Source organism: Lissotriton vulgaris, chromosome 1_1 (assembly GCF_964263255.1).
Source record: "Lissotriton vulgaris chromosome 1_1, aLisVul1.2, whole genome shotgun sequence".
Classification (NCBI taxonomy): domain Eukaryota; kingdom Metazoa; phylum Chordata; class Amphibia; order Caudata; family Salamandridae; genus Lissotriton; species Lissotriton vulgaris.
Genome location: NC_141685.1, coordinates 483,700,439 through 483,720,741, shown reverse-complemented (window position 1 = coordinate 483,720,741; position 20,303 = coordinate 483,700,439). Strand labels below are relative to the sequence as shown.

The 20,303-nt window shown below is 49.6% G+C and overlaps 1 protein-coding gene across 1 annotated transcript in view; it reads left to right on the top strand.

The window, feature by feature from the left end:
- Positions 1–20,303, top strand: part of LRRC40 (leucine rich repeat containing 40) — a 404,320-nt gene that overhangs the window by 182,058 nt on the left and 201,959 nt on the right. The window contains exon 7 of the mRNA XM_086953851.1: positions 16,247–16,419. Coding sequence (XP_086809977.1) covers positions 16,247–16,419 — 173 coding nt within the window. The remainder of the gene's footprint in view (positions 1–16,246; positions 16,420–20,303) is intronic.

The window sequence follows — 20,303 nt, the reverse complement described above, 5'->3', positions numbered from 1 at the left end:
AGTTGAGGCCATACCTATTTGGGACTCTCTTTCTGGTTCAGAAAGACCACAGTTCCCACAGATGGCTCATACAGATGAAGGATGAGAATCCCAAACTGTCGAGGTGGTCCATCTCCTTACAGGGAATGGACTTTACTCAGAACACCATCTGGGGTCAGACCAAGGCAATGTGGATGGACTTTTTGGGATTTTCGGCCTTAGTGAAGAGCACTCCTAAGGGGTTGGATAGCTTTCCCCACTTTCAGCTGAGGGGTACACATGTTCGACCTGACAGACTTAGGGTGGTTCCTCCCCCCCAACTTTTTGACTACCTTCTTCTGACCTCGTTTTTGATAGCTTTAGGATTCTGTGAACTTTGCCACTTCTAACCAGTGCTAAAGTGATAGTGTTATCTACTCTAAACATGGTAATATTGTCTCATCCTCAATTGGCATATTTAAGTTACTAATAAGTCCCTAGTAAAGTGCTCTACATGTGCCCAGGGCCTGTAAGTTAAACGCTACTAGTGGGCCTGAAGCACTCATTGTGCCACCCTCTTAAGTAGCCCTCTAACTATGGCTCAGGCCTGCCATTGCAGAGCCTGTATGTGCAGTGTACCCTGCCATTTCAACGTTGCAAGGTAAATCTCTTGCTAGGCCTAAACCTTCCCTTTTTATACATACAAGGCACCTCTAAGGTTGGCCCTTGGTAACCCAGAGAGTATTTAAAGGGCAGGACATGTACTTTAAAATTGTATTTGCCCTAGTAGCGAAAAACTCCCAAATTCCTTTTTTCACTACTGCAAGGCCTGTCTCTCCTGTAGGATAACATTTTAAGTGCAATTGCCAATTGTGAAGAGATAGACTTTTTAAGTTTTGTGTGTCTTGACTCACAATTTAAAATCACAACTTGCTGTGAAGTCAATTTTAAGTTGCAAGTCTGAAAATTACACTTTTAGAAAGTTGGCATTTTCTTACTTTAGCCTTTTTGTGCCTGCTGTCTATCTCTGAATATGGATCTGGGGTGGGTGACAGCTGGGCTTTGTGCATTCCCTTTTAGACAGCCATACACAATGGGTGCTTAGGTGTGACTTGATGGGAAATCCACATCTTGATGTGTCATCCTGGGCAGGAAGGGACGGAGGAGCTACACTTGAATAGGCTGCGTCCTGTCCTCACACAAAGGGCTGCATACCCCTGTAGTAAGCCTGGAGCCAGGACAGGAAGAGAGGACCTCTATGCTAGTGTGGATTCTTTTTGTGTTTTTTTCCCACTGTTTTACTGTTTGAAGTGGCACACACATTTTTTACACAGTGCCTCTAAATTAATCCTGACTTCTCTGTGCAGGCTACAAGAGGGCGGGCTAAGGTTAATTTATGGTGTGCCTTACACTTACCCTGACTTATGGATTATAGTTGTTTTCTGACTTGCGCTCATACCCTAGTCAGCCAACAACCCAAATTCTAAAAATATTCTCTCTGCTTGTCATTGTAAGTTATAAAAAATAAAGCAGACGATAGAAAAGCAAAGTTGTTTTAAACAACTGCTTCAGTTATTCTCACTTTCACCTTTGCTGCTGACTCTGGCAGCAGGCATTGTGATGTCAGAACTCGACTGCCATTACTTATTAGTCGAGTTCTGACGTATTTTCAGTGCGTCACAAGTTGCCGAATATAAAGAAATTAGACACTGGTGTTTATAAATGATTTTCAGAATCCCATGTGTTATATGATCTACTTTTCTTGAACCGAAGACTGTACAGCCTGCTCCTCCAATGGGTGGGTGCCCTGCTTGCATGCATGTACTGCTGCGTTACTATTAAATGCAGTCCTTTTGTGAAGACATGGTTGAACATGTGCACTCCAGTGAGACAAAGTGCATTTATTTGTGCGTATTCCACTGTTGTTTCCAATCTGATATGAACCTTCTTTAGTTTTTTATACTGTCAGTCGTCTTTTTCTAATGTATTGTGTTGTAGCAACAAACAGTGAACCAGTGAAAAAGGACTTTGCATATTACTGATCCATATACAGAATATTTCATATATCTGGAATCCTACTTCATGCATAAGCAAAATTTTGATCACAATAAGTCGAACATATCAAATATGTCTTAAAATGTCCATTAAAATGTGACCATAAAATATGTATTGAATCGTGTATACTCTTATGCAATAGGTCACGTGGGTCAGACTATTATGGACTCGGAGGCGAGGATTATGCCTTCTTTCTTCACTTTATTCCATAGCAGCTAAGTGTGTAAGAAGAGACTACAATTCCCATGAACATAAGGGAAAAGGTAGTCCAACAAAAAACACATGGTAATAATAAATCATCTCACAGGAGACCAATGTCCAGTCAGGGGCCCACCAGCCCAACATAGTCCCTCAACAGTGTCCTCTCACCTGACGCACGTAGGCAGCCTCCCTCAGCTCTTCAGGAATCTTGTTTGTGTGTATCCGAGCCTGAGGACAACAAGTACATGTTACTGGAGGAACCACTACAATAGTTCACTTAAGAGAAAACCATACATAGCAACAACTGAACTGACATTGTCATCTGAATGGTAAAACCATTACTTACTGTAGTACGGGGAGGGGTCTCCTCCAGGAGCTAAGGGCGGGATAATCCTCGCCTCCAAGTCCTTAATAGAATTGAAACTTTCTGTTATGTTAGCTAGGAAATGTTTCATTCTATGTCAGGATTGGAGGTGAGGATTATGTTTGTTTAAAGCTTGCCCACAACCAAATAAGCCATGTTCAGAATCGGTTTGAAGTAAAGCCGTTTAAAAGTGGAATCTGATGACCAATCCGCTGCGTTGAGTATATCCTCTAAACGCGCTACTAGGCTGAAAGCCTTCAAAGCCATCGCTCCCCTTGTGGAATGCGCTCCAAACTGACTAAGACTTATGCCCGCTGCCTGCATCACCCAGCGAACCCATCTGGCAATGATGGGTGAGAAACCCGCTTTAAAGGGTTTCAGAAAGCGAAATGAGGAGTTGCCTCTTTCCTGGAGGGCGACCCTCTTCTGTCATTTCTTTATATGCCTTAAGGCAGCGAACTACACAGAGCTTTGGGGAATCTGGAAACTGTGGATAGGTAATCAACCTGGAATGGCACTTAGTGCGTCTGGGTAACGTGAAAGTAACCACATCCGGGGTGAAACCCCTGCTGGAAATGTCCAAAGCCCGTACGTCAGACACTTGTCTGCAAGAAATCAGGCAAAGCAACATGGGTAATTTTGCTGACAGTTCTTTCCTGGCCAGGAACCTATGTGGTTGCCAAGATAAGAACAAGTTAATGACCTGATTAACATCCCAGAGAGCAGAAGATCGAGGCTCGGCGGAAGGGACAGGCGAATGCCCCGCAACAGCCGACAAAGCAAGGGGTGTTCACCCACCGGCGCTTCGTTCACCGGAACGTGGCCAGAAGAAACGGCTGATCTAAAGGTATTAATGGACCGATAGGCCGAACCCTCAGACGCTAATTGAGCCTAGAAATTGACTATTTGGACCACCTCTGCGACCAAGGGATCAAAACTCTTTCGCAGACACCAACAGGTCCATCTGCCCCACGCGGACCTGTACCTCTTGACAGTACTGTCCGCCCATGCTTTAGAGATAAACATCTCATGTTCTCGCGAAAGGCCCAGGGCTTCCCATCTACCTCGGAAATCCACCACGCCATGAGCCGCAATGAACTCGTGGACACTAGAGGATGAGGAGACCCATCCAGACTCATTAGGAGGGTCGGAAATTGGGGAGTAGGATTGGAAAATCCCAAGAAAGTTCCAGAAGAACTGGAAACCACACTTGAGACTTCCACAGCGGGGTGATCATGATCAGGTCCGTCTCTTGCCTACGAACTTGCACCGTTGCCCTCGTGATCATCTCAAACGGAAGGAACGCGTAACCCAGCTACCCACTCCAATTTTGCGGAAAAGCATCCTTGGCCACTGCCAGAGGATCCGGCTGCCAGCTGAAGAACCACGGAATCTGGTGGTCCAGCCTGGATGCAAAGAGGTCCACCGAGAAGGGGCCCCAAAGGCCGTTCAGCCTCTCGAACACTGACTGGTCCAGGTTTCCAAAGACTGGCATCCCAGAAGTGATGCAATTGGAAATTTGCTTCCAAATTGTCCCGGCCCGGGAGATACTTCTCTGTGACGGTGACCTGACTGTCGAGGCAGTACTGCCTAAAACTTTCCACCAGATCCGAGAGGACTTTCGATCTGGTGCTCCCCAGATGATTCACGTAAAGGACCGCCAAAACGTTGTCCATCTTCAGAAGCACAGAGTAGTGCACTGAATCCTTCGTCCAGCAACATACTGCAAAGGATCCCGTCAGAAGTTCTAAGCAATTTATGTGTAGCTTCTGTTCCTCGGGAGACCACAACCCTCCTGTAGAGAGTTCTCCGCACCTGGCCCCCCAATTAAGCCTGCTGGCTTCCGACTCTATAACCATGTCCGGAACTGAACCAAAAATCGCTCTTCCGTTCCATGCCCCCATGTGGTCCACCCACCATTGAATTTTGGATCTTGCCTCGGCAGATAGGGCGACTTTGTGAGAATAGGGATACCCTTTGCGTAAAAAGTAACCTTTGAGGCGTTGTAGAGCTCTGTAATGGAGGGGGGCTCGGGAAGATGGCTTGGATCAAGGCAGACCGGAGACCCACAACCCATGCTAACTGGCGGAGAGAAATCTGATGCTTGGTGAGAATGCTACGCAACTCGTGCCGTATCTTGGATACCTTCCTCCCCGCAAGGCTGAGAGTGGATGACGTGGAGTCTATGACGAACCCCAAGAATGTAATGTTCTGGGAAGGTTGCAAAAGAGATTTCTTCTAGTTTATGACAAAACCCAGGCTTTGAAGAAGGGACACCTCCATCTGAAGATGTTGCATCAGAAGACAGGGCAAGACGCCATCAAGAGTAGGTCGTACAGACACACAATCATTCTCCCCTGGACCTTAGGTACTCTACCACCGGTCTGAGAACCTTAGTAAAACACTAAGGAGCTGAAGAGAGACCGAAAGGGAGAGACTTGAACTCGTACGATATGGTGACCCCAGATGATTTGGAGAAACCAACGGTGTGGCGGGAAAATCTGAACCACCAGGTAGGCGTCCTTGAGGTCCAGACGGACCATCCATTCTAAAGGACGAAGAATGTCCCTGAGGCGATAGATTTCCTCCATCTTGAAGTGTCGGTAAAGTAACCACTGGTTGAACTCGCTCAAATTTCTCACAGGTCTCTTGCCGCCATCAATCTTGTCGACCAGGAAGATATTGCTTAAGAAGCCCCCGGGGTGTGGAGAAGTAAGAGTGATAGCGCCTTTCCTGAGGAGAGAAGACACCTCCTCATCTATCAGGAGGGCGTCTTGTGCTGAAAACTGAATCGGACGGGGAGGTGTTCTTTGTACCTGGTTGCCCAGGAACTCTATGTGGAAACCCCTCACCGTCTGCAGAACCCAGGCAACTTGAGTGAAGGTCAACCAAGTGTCGAAGCAACCCTTTAACCGCCCCCCCCCCCCCCCCTATGTCCTGTGGGGAAGAAGGGAGAAGTATCACCTGGACTAGAGGTTGTCGTTCCTCCTTGGAATCCTTTCCCTTTCCCCCTCCGTCCACAGATGGGATAAAAGTTGCCGAACCTGAACTGGTCCTGGTACTGTCTGGAGCCTCTTTGATTGGTCTGGCGCTGCTGTCGACCAGCCAAGCGGCCCCTGCCTCGGCCGGCACCGCGAAAAACACGTGGAAACACCTTTTTAATTGTAGACTCTGCTCGATCCAGCGACGTGAAGGTGTTAACAAACTTACCGAGCTCCTTCACAAAGGGCTAGCCAAACAGACCACCTTAGGCAATAGCGCCCGCCTCTGAATCCGCCAGGTCACCTAACTTCGGGTCAATTTGTTTTTTTCAGAACAAAATTTTATTTTGGTGTTGATAAATTGCATAACAAGCACAGCACCCCGGGAATCGGAGGAGTTGTGAGCATCAGAATAGTAATCACAGTAGAGCAATTCAACCAACATTTCAGGAGGAAAAGATGCAACCAAGGCCCCCCTCCCTCCACCCTCCCACTCCCCCAACCCAGACCCCCCCCCCCCCCTGTACAGCGTTGAAAACCTATTTCAAATACAGATACAGTAAGAAGCGTACAGTGTGTATGGCTCATGGCCCGGGCCCATCATCCAAGTGTCCCTCCACAGGCCGATCAGGCGGTGGTGGTTCCAGCCACAGTCCACGATAATTCGCCCATCGCTTCCAAATTTTATAATGTTTCCGGGGGCAGCCCCTGGCCATGAAAATCGGGCGTTCCAATCCCATGTAAAAGTCCAATCCCCTTTTCCACACTCCCACCAGAGGGGCTCTAGGGTCTTTCCAGGCCCGGGCAATGTCTCTCTTGGCCACAATTAGGCCCAACAAAAGCAAATGTCGTTTATAAATGTTCCCACCAACCTGTTCCATGACATGGAGGAGACCCAACTGTGGCGAGAACGGGAGCTCCCAGCCCAGCACCTCAGACAGGCAGTCCCACACTCCAGACCAGAACCTCTGCAGTGCAGCACACGACTACACAGTATGGAAAAAGGTGCCCACATCCCTGCTGCATCTCAAACAATCCGGGGACCCAATCAGGCCCGCTTTCCACAGTCGTTCCCTCGTGTAGTAGGCCCTGTGGAGGTACTTGAACTGAATGAATCGTAGACGTACCGCAATGGCAGCTCCTCTCGGGGCCTCAAGTGCTTCCCTCCAGTCCTCCTCCTCAAAGGGACCAACTTCTCCCTCCCATTTATTCCGTAGGTCATCTAGGGAAGTTGAGCAATGCGTCACTAGTGTTTGATAAATACTGGATATCTTTTTACTTTCTGAATCTCCCATGAATACTTTGGCCTCCAGTGGGCTGAATTCCGGTAGGGAGTCTAGGCCCCTAAGAGAGGGTGTAATGGCGTGTCTAAGCTGTAGGTATCTAAAAAACTGGGTCTGGGGCATATCCTATTCCTCACGAAGTTCCTGGAATGACTTGAGGGTCGTGCCCCTGACAATGTGCCCCAGGGCCGATATTCCAATTGCATCCCAGCCCTGAAACCCCGGCAGGGACGCCAATGATGGTAGTAGCCCATTTCGCCAGAGAGGAGTCTCCCTTGTAAGTTTGTTCCACCACCCCATGCGTCGGAGGGCAGCACGCCATATACGAAACACTGTTTGGGTGACCACTGGGAGGCCCCTTCTCCTAGGTGCAGAGTAGAGTATGGTGTGCAGCGTATCCGGGTCCATCAGGTACCTTTCCAGGGCATAGGCCGGGTCGCCCCGGTCTCCATACCACCACTCATTTAGGATCAGAAGATGGGAGGCCTGATAATAGGACAGGATATCCGACGTCGCCAGGCCGCCACAGTATGTGGAAAGGAAACACGTGCGTAGCGCTACTCTCGCCACCCCCCCGTACCAAAGAAACTGATTAAGTGCTGAATTGACCTGTCTGAACCATTGTGGTGAGATGGGATAAGGGTGGTTTTGTAACTGGTACAACAGGCGAGGGAGGGCCACCATCTTGAATATGGCCGAGCGGCCAGACACATTAAGAGTCATGCGGGACCAGGTGGCCATGTCCGAACGCACGCACTCCCACACTGGCACAACATTGCGCGACCAGGAGACACCACTCAAATCAGTCAAAAACACACCCAGGTATTGAAGGCCGCCCGTCGCTTCCTGTAGCGTCCCCGCCCAAGGCCCTAGGCCATTGCGCTCTCCCAGCACCCACAACACCGATTTACGTTGGTTCAGACGGAGGCCCGACACCTCACCAAATATCCGCATGATGTCTAGAACCCGCGGTCCCGATTTATTCAGGTCAGTAAGAAAGAATAGGACGTCGTCCGCATACAGTGCGATTCTATCGGAGGGGCCCGCCTGCCACTCGACACCCCACATCTGAGCATCTATTCTCACCCATGCTGCCAACGGCTCCATGGCCAGGGCAAATAAGTAGGGCGACAGAGGGCACCCTTGTCTGGTGCCTCGGCCTATAGGGAAGGGATCGGACACCGCGCCAGCCACTCTCACGGACGCAGTCAGGTCTGTATATAGGAGATGTAGGTACGATAGAAAGCGGGGCCCGAGGTTCAGGGAGGACAGAAGTGCGCGAAGTTAGACCCAGCTCACTGAATCAAAAGCCTTATCTATGTCGGCCAGTAAGAGCGCCGCAGGAATCCCCGCTGCCCGGGCCGCTTCCACCACCACCTGGGCGCGTCTGATATTATGCCGCGTCGCTCTATGGGGCATGAAGCCGGCCTGGTCGGGATGAACAAGGTCGGTGATGTATGGGAGAAGATGGTTGGCCAGCGCCTTCGCCAAGATTTTCGATTCTGTGTTCAATAGCGAAATCGGTCTGTAAGACTCTGGTAGGTCAGGGGGCAAAAAAACACTATCTTCGCATGTCGCCAGTCCCTCGGAAGCCGGCCACTCTCCCTGGCTGCCTCCAGAGCTCTACCGTAGTGTGTACCCAACTGGAGATGGAATTCTTTGAAGAATTCACAGGGGAACCCATTGGGTCCAGGGGCCTTGCCCGCGTTTAATTCACCGAGGGCTGTTCCCAACTCCTCTGCCGACAACGGGAGGTCTAGGCGAGCGCGCCCCTCGTCAGAGATTGCTCGCGGCAGGAGGTCAGCGAGAAATTTGTCCACTTCCTCCGCCTGGAGGAGTTCCCGGGGGGCGTATTGGGCCGCGTAATACCGTGCAAAACTGTCCACCAGGGCCACCGGGGCAGTCATGGGCGTACCCTCTTCATCTCGAAGGCACGGCAGGGACTGGGGATGGAAGGTGCTCTGGCAAAGACTGTATAGCATCGAGCCGGATTTATCGCCCCACTGGTAAATTCTACTTTGGGTCGCCAGCCACAACTGCTTGGCCTCATCCAACTGCAGGGAGGCGTACGCCTGATGTAACAGCAGCAGTTGACCCACGTCCTCCTCACTCATACGGCAACGTTCCTCCTGGGCCCGAACACGGTCAGCGGATGTCACAATATCTGTTGCGCGCGCCCTACGGGCAGCCCCACACCAAGCAATGTCTACCCCTCGAAGTGTAGGCTTCAGGGCCTCCCAGAGTGTCCCGGCGTCTATGTCAGGGTTATCGTTCTCATTCCAGTAGTGTGCAATAGCCTCCCTCATGTGTGTTTGGTAAGGTTCCTGCTGCAAATGCCATGTGGAGAGGCGCCATCGAAACGGCTGCCGTCGTTTGTCTAAGAGTAGGTCCATCACTACCGGGGAGTTGTCCGACAGACCGTGGGGCAATATAGATGTGGTACCTACCCTCCCGACCCAAGCATGGGGGACAAATAGGTAGTCGATCCTAGAGAAGGACTTATGTACCGCTGAAACATAGGTGTACTCGCGACATTGGGCGTGTTGGTGGCGCCACACGTCTACCCACCCCATTCCTCTCACCATGCCGTTTAGTTTAGTGGGTGTGTCCGGGGGCAACTCGCCTCCTAGCCTGCATCTATCCATCCGCGCATTCATCACGTTGTTCCAGTCACCACCAACTACTGCCATAACATCCGGCATCCCGGCCCACACACCAAACAATTTTTCAATAAGGGCTCCCTGCAGAGGGGGCGGGGCATACACACTCCCAAAAATCACTGATTCAGTGCCTATCTTACCCTGGATGAACACATATCTACCTTGAGTGTCAAGCCATTGAGTTTCATGAACGTAGGACAGCCTACGGTGCACCAAGACGGCCACTCCTCGAGATCCCCTCGCAAAACTGGCATGGTACACTTGCTGAAAGCCATACCGCTGCAGGCTAAGGGTCTTAGTACCCATAAGGTGAGTCTCCTGCAGCAATAATACGTCTGCCCCGTCCTTCTTCCCCTGTCGGAGGACCGCCCCCCTCTTAATCCTGTCCAACATCCCCCTCACATTCCAGCTCACAACATGCAGCAAAGCCCTCTGCAGGCCTGATTCAGGGGTATTAACCGCCATCTATGGGCAGAAAAATGAACATTCCGAGCATATGAGACCACACACACACACACACACACACCTCGCCTCAATAGTACATGAAAGAACACTGTGCAATTCAATGCCTCCCGCCTACCCGTGCCCCTCCTCCACAACCCCTCAACAAGCCCCCCAACCTCCCCCCCCTCCCAGGTCCCACCAACAACAGCCCCACTCCCCCCCACCCCATACCTCAAAAACGCTGAAGTATCTGTCGCGGTATAGGCCAACTCCGGCCCCCAACGGGAGGCCAGAGATCCGCTATGCCAATGGATCCCCATGAACTACCAACTTCGCCCCCTCTCAACCCTCCCCAACAAAACTCCTCTAAAATGAGGGGTTACCGCCTTACAGTCCACCCCCCCCAACCCGCACCCCGCGACTGTAAATCCACGAGTAGTCGCCAGTGTTAATGTTACCATTAGTGTAGACCACCTCCATGCAGGCCGGCAATTGCCACTACGGGGCCTGTACCACAATCGGCAAGTCAAAGAGTCACCCCTCACCACTTCACTCCTCACGGATCCACCATCGAAGAGTCTGGGGCTTAGTCTCTTCTGCAGTCCCCTTCTTAGCCGGGGAGCGTTTCTTGGAGTGTGATCTCCAGTTGCTTCTGCTGCGCGAGCGCCGGGGCGTCCGCGGCGCCGCCGAAGAGGATGAGTCTGAGTCTATAGCTGGCGGCGTGTGATGCTGAATACGTACAGTTTCATCTGTCCAAGTAAAGACTTCTTCAGGAAAATTAAAGAAGAGAGTGCGAGATTGAAAGATTACTCGCAGCCGAGCTGGGTAAAGCAGAGCGTATTGGATCCTAAGGCCCCGCAGGCGGGCTTTTGCGGCCGCGAAGGACTGCCGCTGCTGTTGCACCAACCGTGTGTAGTCTGTGAAGATCATGATCCGTTGATTATTCCACATGAGGCGTTCTTTTAGATGGGCCTGTTTCAGGATCGTGTCCCGATCGTGGTAGTTGAGCAGTTTAGCTATCACCGGCCGCGGTCGTTCACCCACTGGTGGCTTCTGAGCGAGTGCCCTATGAGCCCGCTCGATGATGAAGCAGCGGGAGAGGGGCTCCGCCGGGATCCAGCCCTCCATCCACTCAGTAAGAAAGGCTTCCATGTTTCCCTTCTCACAGTCCTCCGGAAAGCCGACAAAGCGCAGGTTGTTGCGTCGAGCTCACCCTTCGGCATCCTCAGCTCGGAGAGCTAGGCCCTTTTGTATGCCCTCCATATTGGCCACTCGTTTCTTCAAGGCCGCCATTTCGCCCTCCACTCCTGTGATCCCGGTTTCGGCTTCCGTGATACGGGCCACTGCGTTGCGCAGATCTTGTCGCAGCAGGGTCACATCGGCCCCAACGGCCCCAATTTTAGCGTCCAATGTATCGCGCGACTGGGTGATCGCCGCCAGGAGGGCGGCATTGTCCGGCCCAGCGGTCTGTTGGCCTCCCGAAGCCCTGGAGTTACCACTCGTGCCCGTGAATTTGTCGAGTGTTCCTTGTTTCGAGGTCCTGCTGGCGTTCCCGCCTCTGGTCATGGTGGGCGGTAGGGAGGGTAGTCGTCAGGTCACCACCCCAGGTCACTACAATAGGCAGCAGTGGGTCGTGAGGCCTATGCGTGGATCCGCCGCCCACCGCCTGTTCCGGCCGCTAGTGTGTCGGGCCTCACAGAAAGGGCGCCAGGGGAACTCCACCGGCCTCGAACGCGGCGCACTCACTCGTAGATATCAGGCGGCCGTCGCGGTCCGATCCGACCGCCGGATCTCCACAGGTCGTTCCTCACTCTGCAGCTCCTCGCATCCCCACCACAGAGGACACTCCGCCGGGAGTCCGGCCCGCTTCAAGGCCCTCGCCCAAACCTTCGGGCAGTCGGTCGATGTCGTGCTAGCAGCAGGCGGGCCTTCCCGGCATAGCTCGCCCTCCGGCACAGGGTATCTTCAGCAGGCAGGCACCCTCCAGCAGCCGCACCTCGGGAGGGGTCAGGCCACCATGCAGCCCCGCTCCGCTGTCTGTCGTCCGCGGTCCGGTGGCGCCCACCTCGGACGCTCTCAAAATCAAGGTCCCGGCTTCACCTCGCGGCACAGCCCGCTCCGCCTCCGGGGCCGATTGCACCCGCGCCTAGTCCTCGGCGCGGCCGAAAATCTCGCTACACCCGCTGGACACCTTCCGCCACTCTTCCTCGTCACGGGATGGGCACTGGCGAGGGGGGAAGGCAGGATAAATGGTCAGTTGAAGGAACGGCGGGACGGAGCTACACTAGGCTACGTCCGCCATGTTCGCCGTCTTGGCCACACCCCCACTTCGGGTCACTTTTAATCAGAAGGGACTGGCACCGCTCGGTGGAAAGGGCACAATTAGCATTGCCCATGAAAATAATATCTTGTTGTGCCCATCCAGACAAGGTTTCAGGAGAAATAATGGAACCAGATTCCTTCGCCTCCTCTGCCATATCTAATATCTGTGTAATGGGGCCGAGGGCGTCCATGAGTTTATCCTGGCACGCCCTCCAGGACCTACCTACCCCCTTCTTGGGGTCTCTGATAGATCCCTGAATGGGCACCTTCCTCCAGAATTTTATCTGAGGTGTAAGGGAGACCTTACCCTCCAAGGTGGGACGGGGGCACTCTGCCCAGAGACAGTTTCTAGGGGGCGTCTGATATGGGCGGCTACATAAGAAGCCACTTTCTTCGCTGGTGTCCACTCTGAGGATCTTGGATGGATGATATCATTCAGATCCAGCATGTCTGAGGTGCTCGGAGTAGACTGGGAAGTACTGGGGAGAGATTGAGAGGATGCATCAGCAAAAGGGGGAACCTTGTCCCCTAGGGAAAGCACTGGCACCTTGGCGGGGGCACTCCAGCTGGAACTGCTGGGCGACTAGCCAGGAAGGCCTGTCTAAGGCGATCGAATGTGTCCTTATTCACACCAGCTTCGCAGGGGCGTTTAGGCGGCGGAGGACCCAGAGGGTCAGGAGGCGCAGCAGCTGGGGCATGGGGGGGTGGAACGAAGTTGCTGAGTGAGTTGGACAAATGCCTGCTGAATCTGGTTGGAGAGCCTATCTTCTAATGGAGATATGGCTTGATCAACCGCCCTGTAGATTGAGGTATCCATAGCCTCATTAAAGGAGTCCCCCCAGGGCATGTCAGCGAGGGGGTCTCCCTCCTCCTGGTAATCCTTGTAATATTACATGAGGAAAAGTGCATGAGTAGTGCAACAGTAAAGGTTTCCCTACTCAGTTCACCCGGGAAAAAAATCCTAATTATGGCTGGGTGTCAGCCTGTAGTTCTTTTCTGCGTGTTAGCAACCGCAGTAGACCGGGTTTAAGCCTGAGGGACTAAGGATGGTCAATGTATTAAGAAAAAACACACCCTTAACACAGGGAAAACTGGTCTGGGAAAGTCCCTTGCATGGAGTGCCAACCTCTATACCAGACCTCTGAGACGTTCCAATAGAAGTACAAACTCTGCCCCCTTTTATTGCTGGACTTGGGGGCTGAGCTTGAAGCAAATAATCAACAGCGCGACTTTTATAAAGCCCCCGCTGCTTACAACCGTTGGCGGCGTTCGCCCTAGACCAGCGGCTCCCGTACAGTGCGCGTGCAACGTTTGAAACTCTCTGAAAAGAGATCAAACGTTGCGGCGCATCTAATGCGCCCTCTGACGGCTGGAGGACTCGGGAGCAAGACCAGCACCTAGCCGCGTAGGGACGGAAACCCTTACCCGTGGCTCTGTCCCCGCTGTGTAGCCCACATGCAGGGAGACGTTCAGGAGCAAACGCGGTGGACCGCTTGACAGAAAAGCCAAAGTAAACAGAAATACGCTTCTGAAATAGATGCGATGAACCGTGTGAAGCAAAAAACGAGGGAAATTTAAGCTGTAGCGCCGCGCAACATTATAAAGCAAATCGCTATGTTTACCACATGCAACAGCCTGAAAACAGTGCTAACGACTACATATCAATTAACCAACTAATCGCACAAGCAGTGCGCTCGCCACAGAAACCATCAGAAAATTACTGACACTCTCCAACAATGAATACAAGTACTAGACAGAATCAGAAGAACTGAAGAGTACTTATCTTGCTGCGTAGCAGCGAAGAAAGAGGAAGAGAGGACACTGTTGAGGGACTATGTTGGGCTGGCTGGCCCCTGATTGGACATTGGTCTCCTGTGACATGATTGGTTGTTACCATGTGTCTTTTGTTGGACTACCCTTTCTCTTATGTTCATGGGAAATGTAGTCTCTTGTTGTACACTTTGCTGCTATGGAATAAAGTGAAGAAAGAAGGCGTAATCTTCGCCTCCAGTCCTGACATAAAATTAATGCATTAGTTATTTGTAAAGCTCTGAAGCGTCTTCACTGAAATTCCGGTAGTCTCGAAATTAGGCCCTAGTGTGCATCAATTCTTTCAAGTTCCTGTTCAGTGTAGTCCATGGAGATCTGCGACAAACGGAGAAAGCGATGGTTGGCGGAAGAAAATCACCCCTCATGTTCTTCCACCTATCTCAGGTCTGAGCAAAGCCGGGAGAAGCAGAAGAAGGCAGCTTAGACTGTCCACCATTGCGCCTTCTGCTCTGGTCTTTGGAGATCCTGCCAGGCAGAGGAAGCAGATTTACCCATATAATGTAGCAGCCTTTCAAAACAACTGTTGGTGCCCAGTATTGCTACATCGCAGCACTGAATCATCGACTATAGAATCTGTAATTGACACACACTAATGTCTCCCTATGAGAGACATACATAACGACTTGTGCTTTTTGCATGTACTTTAACTGATTTGATGTATGTTGGTAATATCTACGGACCAGACTCGAGAGTAATATATTTACTTTGAAGTACTGTGGATGCTTTGGTTTCATAGGCTTTTCCGTATTACCAATGCCCTTCCATCATCCTCACATAAGCTTAAGCCCTATTTTTCTCAACCTGTTGTAGTTGATAAGAAATGATGCGGAAGCTGAATATACATGGGCAGTGTAGGACATGGGCCGGGCCCAAAATTTGAAAGCCATGTTTATCACGTTTTGTGTGTATTTGTTATTAGCCTTCTTGCACATTCTAGTTGTTTACCTGAGATTATTATGAAAGAGCCGAGGAATCAAGGTTACCTTTTTTAATACAGTTGGCAGCTTTTCCTTCGTAACTTTTTCTTCGTCCCTGTGGTGAGTCTTCTCCTCATGTGACATTTGGTCGGTGGCATGCATCCAAGTGAATGAGAGGGTCTCTTCTAGAACGCATTTCACCACATCAAATCCAATGTACTATCGTTTTCTTTCCACACCCATGTTGCTTGCTGTCAGATAAATGTAGCGTGATAGACGTGGCTGTTAACCATGCCTTCTCTTAGCCTCTCCACCTCAAGCAGCGCTCCTCATGGTCCATCTAAATGTACTACTTTGGATTACTTTTTGGAGGCTAGTTCGTAACAGGTTGAGAACTGGAAGCTAGCCAGATAACAGACCTTACGGGTTACCTAATAGTTCCCTTGATGTGATCTGGGTTACAGCTCCCTGACATTCTCACATAGTTTATTTTACTCTCAGTTCACCCAGTTGCTTAGGACATGTAGGCGCTGAAGTTGAGAAGTGCTATGCTTACAGGATGGGGACCCCAGAAAGCGCATGCTGGTTGTCTCCTTTACCATCAAAATCGGATCATTCTTGAGCTGAAAAATATTTTCCTGTGATGGCTAGATAATTCTGAATTAATACTAATTGTACTGATTACAAGGACCCTCGTCGATTTAACTGTCCTTGTCTTACAATTCGATATTGCTCTTTTCTATCAAGTCATATATTATGCAAGTTGTTTCTGACCTGGCGCTTTTTATTTTCAGGAGTTTGGGTACGTTCATTAAGTGTAACTACTTTCTTTGAAGATTAAACATTATTAAATTTGTTTATATTTTGGGAGTGACTGAATGACCTACAAATGTCAAATTTTCATCTGATACAAATGAATGTATTTGGTAGTTTGCAGCAGGTAGTGTGAGAAAGCTTTCACTTGTACAAAGGCTATACTCGTCTCTTGGTGATTGTAGACACTCATTTGGCAGTGCTGTTTCTGCATTCTATTTGTGCACCAAACTCATCCGCGCTTGTCTACTGAAAAAATGTTTGCAATTTCACTTAGTTCATTTAGAGTGCATCATACATGGAGTACATATTTTAGTTTTAGAAAAATGCTTGCGAATCAGAGGTTGTATACCACTTTTAAACTGTACTGTCAAATGTGTAATGTATCACATAAACCTAAGAGGTTTATTTTATGCAGGAGTTGCATGTTGGTAATAACCGGATCCAGATGTTGAGTTCAGATCATCTGAAACATCTAAGTTCTATCATCACATTAGAACTTCGCGATAACAAGATCAAATCTCTGCCTGAAGAAATTGGCCTTCTGCAAGGGTTGGAACGCCTGGATTTGACAAACAATGATCTCAGTAGGTAAGAACCCAAATGTCAGAAGTATACGTTTTTAGCCATTTTTTATTTTCCTAAAATGTGTGCTAATATTAGAATACTGCTTCAGAGGTGGTGAGATTGACATGAAATAGAAAACATTAACAGGTTTTTGAAGTAATGTGTGCAAGCAAGTTCATAATGAATAGTCAAAACGTAGACCCAGATGGTTTAGTGTGAGTGATGGGCCTAATGGGCGGACATCCAAACATGAAAGATAGAAAAGCTAGGACTGAACTTCAGCTCCTAAAGCTGCATGACGTTTGGGGGGATCTTGTGCACCCTTATTTACATAGCTACCAGTTAACAGCCCAAATTGTTTCCCATGAGTCAAGGTCCCAATGGGATGAATCCCCAGCATGGTAACAAATTAAAGCTCATGTTATTGCTCCTTTTGTCTTGGAAGCAATTTGTTTTGTGCCACAGCCGGACATACTGCTTCATATGCAGGAGCAGTACAATATAAAGTGGTCACAGTGGAAACCAACTTAACAAAGTACAAACTTAGATTACTCAAACATCAAATGTTCTCATCTTAAGATCAACTAAGTAGTTTATTTTCCTCATTATCATATGATAATCAAGGACAAGATTGTCAGTACATTTAATTAAAAATGGTGCTCGCAGAGGAGGACAGAGTGCTCGGGAAAGAGTGTGTGCTAGTGAGGGTAATAGGAAAGGAGAGGCAATGTGCAATGTATACATCAGACACAGCTGACACCTATCCAGCCTAATGATGGCAAATTCATCCAACACACATAACAAATTCTAGACTCAGTTGATTAATCTCTGTCGTCAAAGCTTGGGGTCTTCATCAAGACCAAAGATAATGAAGGGGTGGGGGGAGCACCTATAATGGCAGCATGAATAATCATGGCGCAGTCTGAGAAGTGGCGGGCCCTAAAGCTCTTCAAAATGTAAACTTGAATCGAAAACTATTTCAGGACAAAGATGGGCTCTGTGGCCTCATCCTGCAGCGATACGTGGGTTTCAACTCCACATCCGATAATGGTTGATCAGTAACCTCCTAGTTGAATGTCCAGCATACTTGAAAATATTTAGGCCAATGAACGATTGAATCTGTTCAAGCTGTCCGTCTAGTGAAGAATGACATAGACAGACGGCTTGAACAGATTCAATAGTTCATTGACCTAAATATTTTCAAGCACACCTTCGCTCCCCCCACCCCTCTGTAATCTTTGGTCCTGATGAAGACCCTAGGATAAGGATCCAATTACCTTTCCTGCATTTAGGGGTCGAAATGTCAACAGCTTTTCAGTATTTCTCAAGCTTGGACGACAGAGATTAATCATCTGAGTCTAGATTTGCACTTAGTTTCCTCTGCTGTGACTTTAAAACTCAAGCTCTTGCATAGTAGGAGGAAAGCTTGAAACCAGAAGTAATCCCTTTCCTAAAATCAAACCTTTTATTAGAAAATGTGAGATGCCAATCTACTTTTACAGTGGCCAGGGCGAAAGACCTCAAGATTTATCTAGAGCCCTTGAGTATGCTTTCTTTTCATGATCTCGCTCGAAGATTTCATTTAATGCATGTAACACATAATTTCAGTTTTACGTTTTGAAGAAGGTACATGTAACACTGGCCCACAACTTTAGAATAATCTCTCTCGGTACCCCAAAACATTTCTGACTGTCTACAGTTCCTCAAGGCGTTGAAGATATGGGTCTTCTTAACTGTTGGTCATGACCATAGGTTTACCTGATAGCTCCCTTTTGTTTAAGAGCATCAACTGGGTGAACTTGTGCTCAAGAAACAAACAATGAAATTATTCCAGGTAGGCCAGGTTGATTGCTTTAAGTGCTAAGCAGGGTGCCAGTAATGTGATCTAATGTCATTACCCTGTCCTGTTGTTCAGATATTTTGGGAAACAATTAGAACAAGCATTTGCAATGCAATAGGTCTCGCATTAGGAAAGTGTGAGCTAGTGGTATTGTAAATGACAATTTTTTAAAATATTTGTTGTCTTTGAAAATAAATGAATTAATAGCATTGTTATTCACAAAGCCAATAGCTTACACTTTCCTAATGCGAGTCCTATTGGCTATGGCAATGCTTGTTGGTAGCAAGCAAGGACAGTGCTGTTGTGGTGCTGAGTGATGATGTGGTTGGGCTGAGTGATGAGGTGGTGTCCCTGAGTGATGTGGTGGTGTCCCTGAGTGATGTGGTGGTGTCCCTGAGTGATGTGGTGGTGTCCCCGAGTGATGTGGTGGTGTCCCCGAGTGATGTGGTGGTGTCCAAGTGATGTGATGGTGTCCAAGTGATGTGGTGGTGTCCTCAAGTGATGTGGTGGTGCCCCTGAGGGATGTGGTGGTGCCTGTGAGTGATGTGGTGGTGCCCCTGATGGTGATGTGGTGGTGTCCCTGAGTGATGTGGATGTGATGTGGTCCCTGAGTGATGTGGTGGTGTCCCTGAGTGATGTGGTGGTGTCCCTGAGTGATGTGGTGGTGATCCTGAGTGATGTGGCGGTGTTCCTGAGTGATGTGGTGGTGTTCCTGAGTGATGTGGTGGTGTCCCTGAGTGATGTGGTGGTGTCCCTGAGTGATGTGGTGGTGTCCCTGAGTGATGTAGTGGTGTTCCTGAGTGATGTGGTGGTGTCCCTGAGTGATGTGGTGGTGTCCCTGAGTGATGTGGTAGTGCCCCTGAGTGATGTGGTGGTGTCCCTGAGTGATGTGGTGGTGTCCCTGAGTGATGTGGTGGTGTCCCTGAGTGATGTGGTGGTGTCCCTGAGTGATGTGGTGGTGTCCCTGAGTGATGTGGTGGTGTCCCTGAGTGATGTGGTGGTGTCCCTGAGTGATGTGGTGGTGTCCCTGAGTGATGTGGTGGTGTCCCTGAGTGATGTGGTGGTGTCCCTGAGTGATGTAGTGGTGTTCCTGAGTGATGTAGTGGTGTTCCTGAGTGATGTGGTGGTGGTTTCTGAGTGATGTGGTGGTTTCTGAGTGATGTGGTGGTGTCCCTGAGTGATGTGGTGGTGTCCCTGAGTGATGTGGTGGTGTCCCTGAGTGATGTGGTGGTGTCCCTGAGTGATGTGGTGGTGTCCCTGAGTGATGTGGTGGTGTCCCTGAGTGATGTGGTGGTGTCCCTGAGTGATGTGGTGGTGTCCCTGAGTGATGTGGTGGTGTCCCTGAGTGATGTGGTGGTGTTCCTGAGTGATGTGGTGGTGGTTTCTGAGTGATGTGGTGGTGGTTTCTGAGTGATGTGGTGGTGGTTTCTGAGTGATGTGGTGGTGGTTTCTGAGTGATGTGGTGGTGTCCCTGAGTGATGAGGTGGTGTCCCCGAGTGATGTGATGGTGTCCCCGAGTGATGTGGTGGTGTCCCCGCTAATATGAAAGGCTTATCTTCGATGCTGTCATTTTTTCATGTTGTAGGGGTCACGGTGGTTGGAGCAAGGATGCCTCTTCTCCTTGCAAAGTATCTTTGCTGCCAGTGTATTTCTGCTATAGGTTTGGAGACGAGACCATCTCCGAGATCACTGTGCGAACTTGCTACTCCAAGAAGTTTTGTTTTTGTTGATGGTGTGTGTCTGCTTGTTTATTTTGTGTCGGAGTATGATTTTGGGTTCGTGTTTTTGACAGTTACGAGTGTTTGATATCTGTATGTTTGTGTGTGTGTGTGCTTTTAATGAGGGGGTGTTGGTGCTTGTGTGAAAGTGCCAGTGTTCGGCCTGGCTGCTCTTTTGCTGGGGCATTACAGGGGCAGAGTCTGGTCAGGAAGGCAGAAGACACTTTAGGCTTGACTGTCCTTCAGAGAATGGCGTTAAGCAAGGAACGCCAGGCTCGAGGAGTTGGTTTTACCAAAGTTTATTTATGTAATCATGAGGAGTCAACAAACGGTCTGGAGAAGAGCGCGCA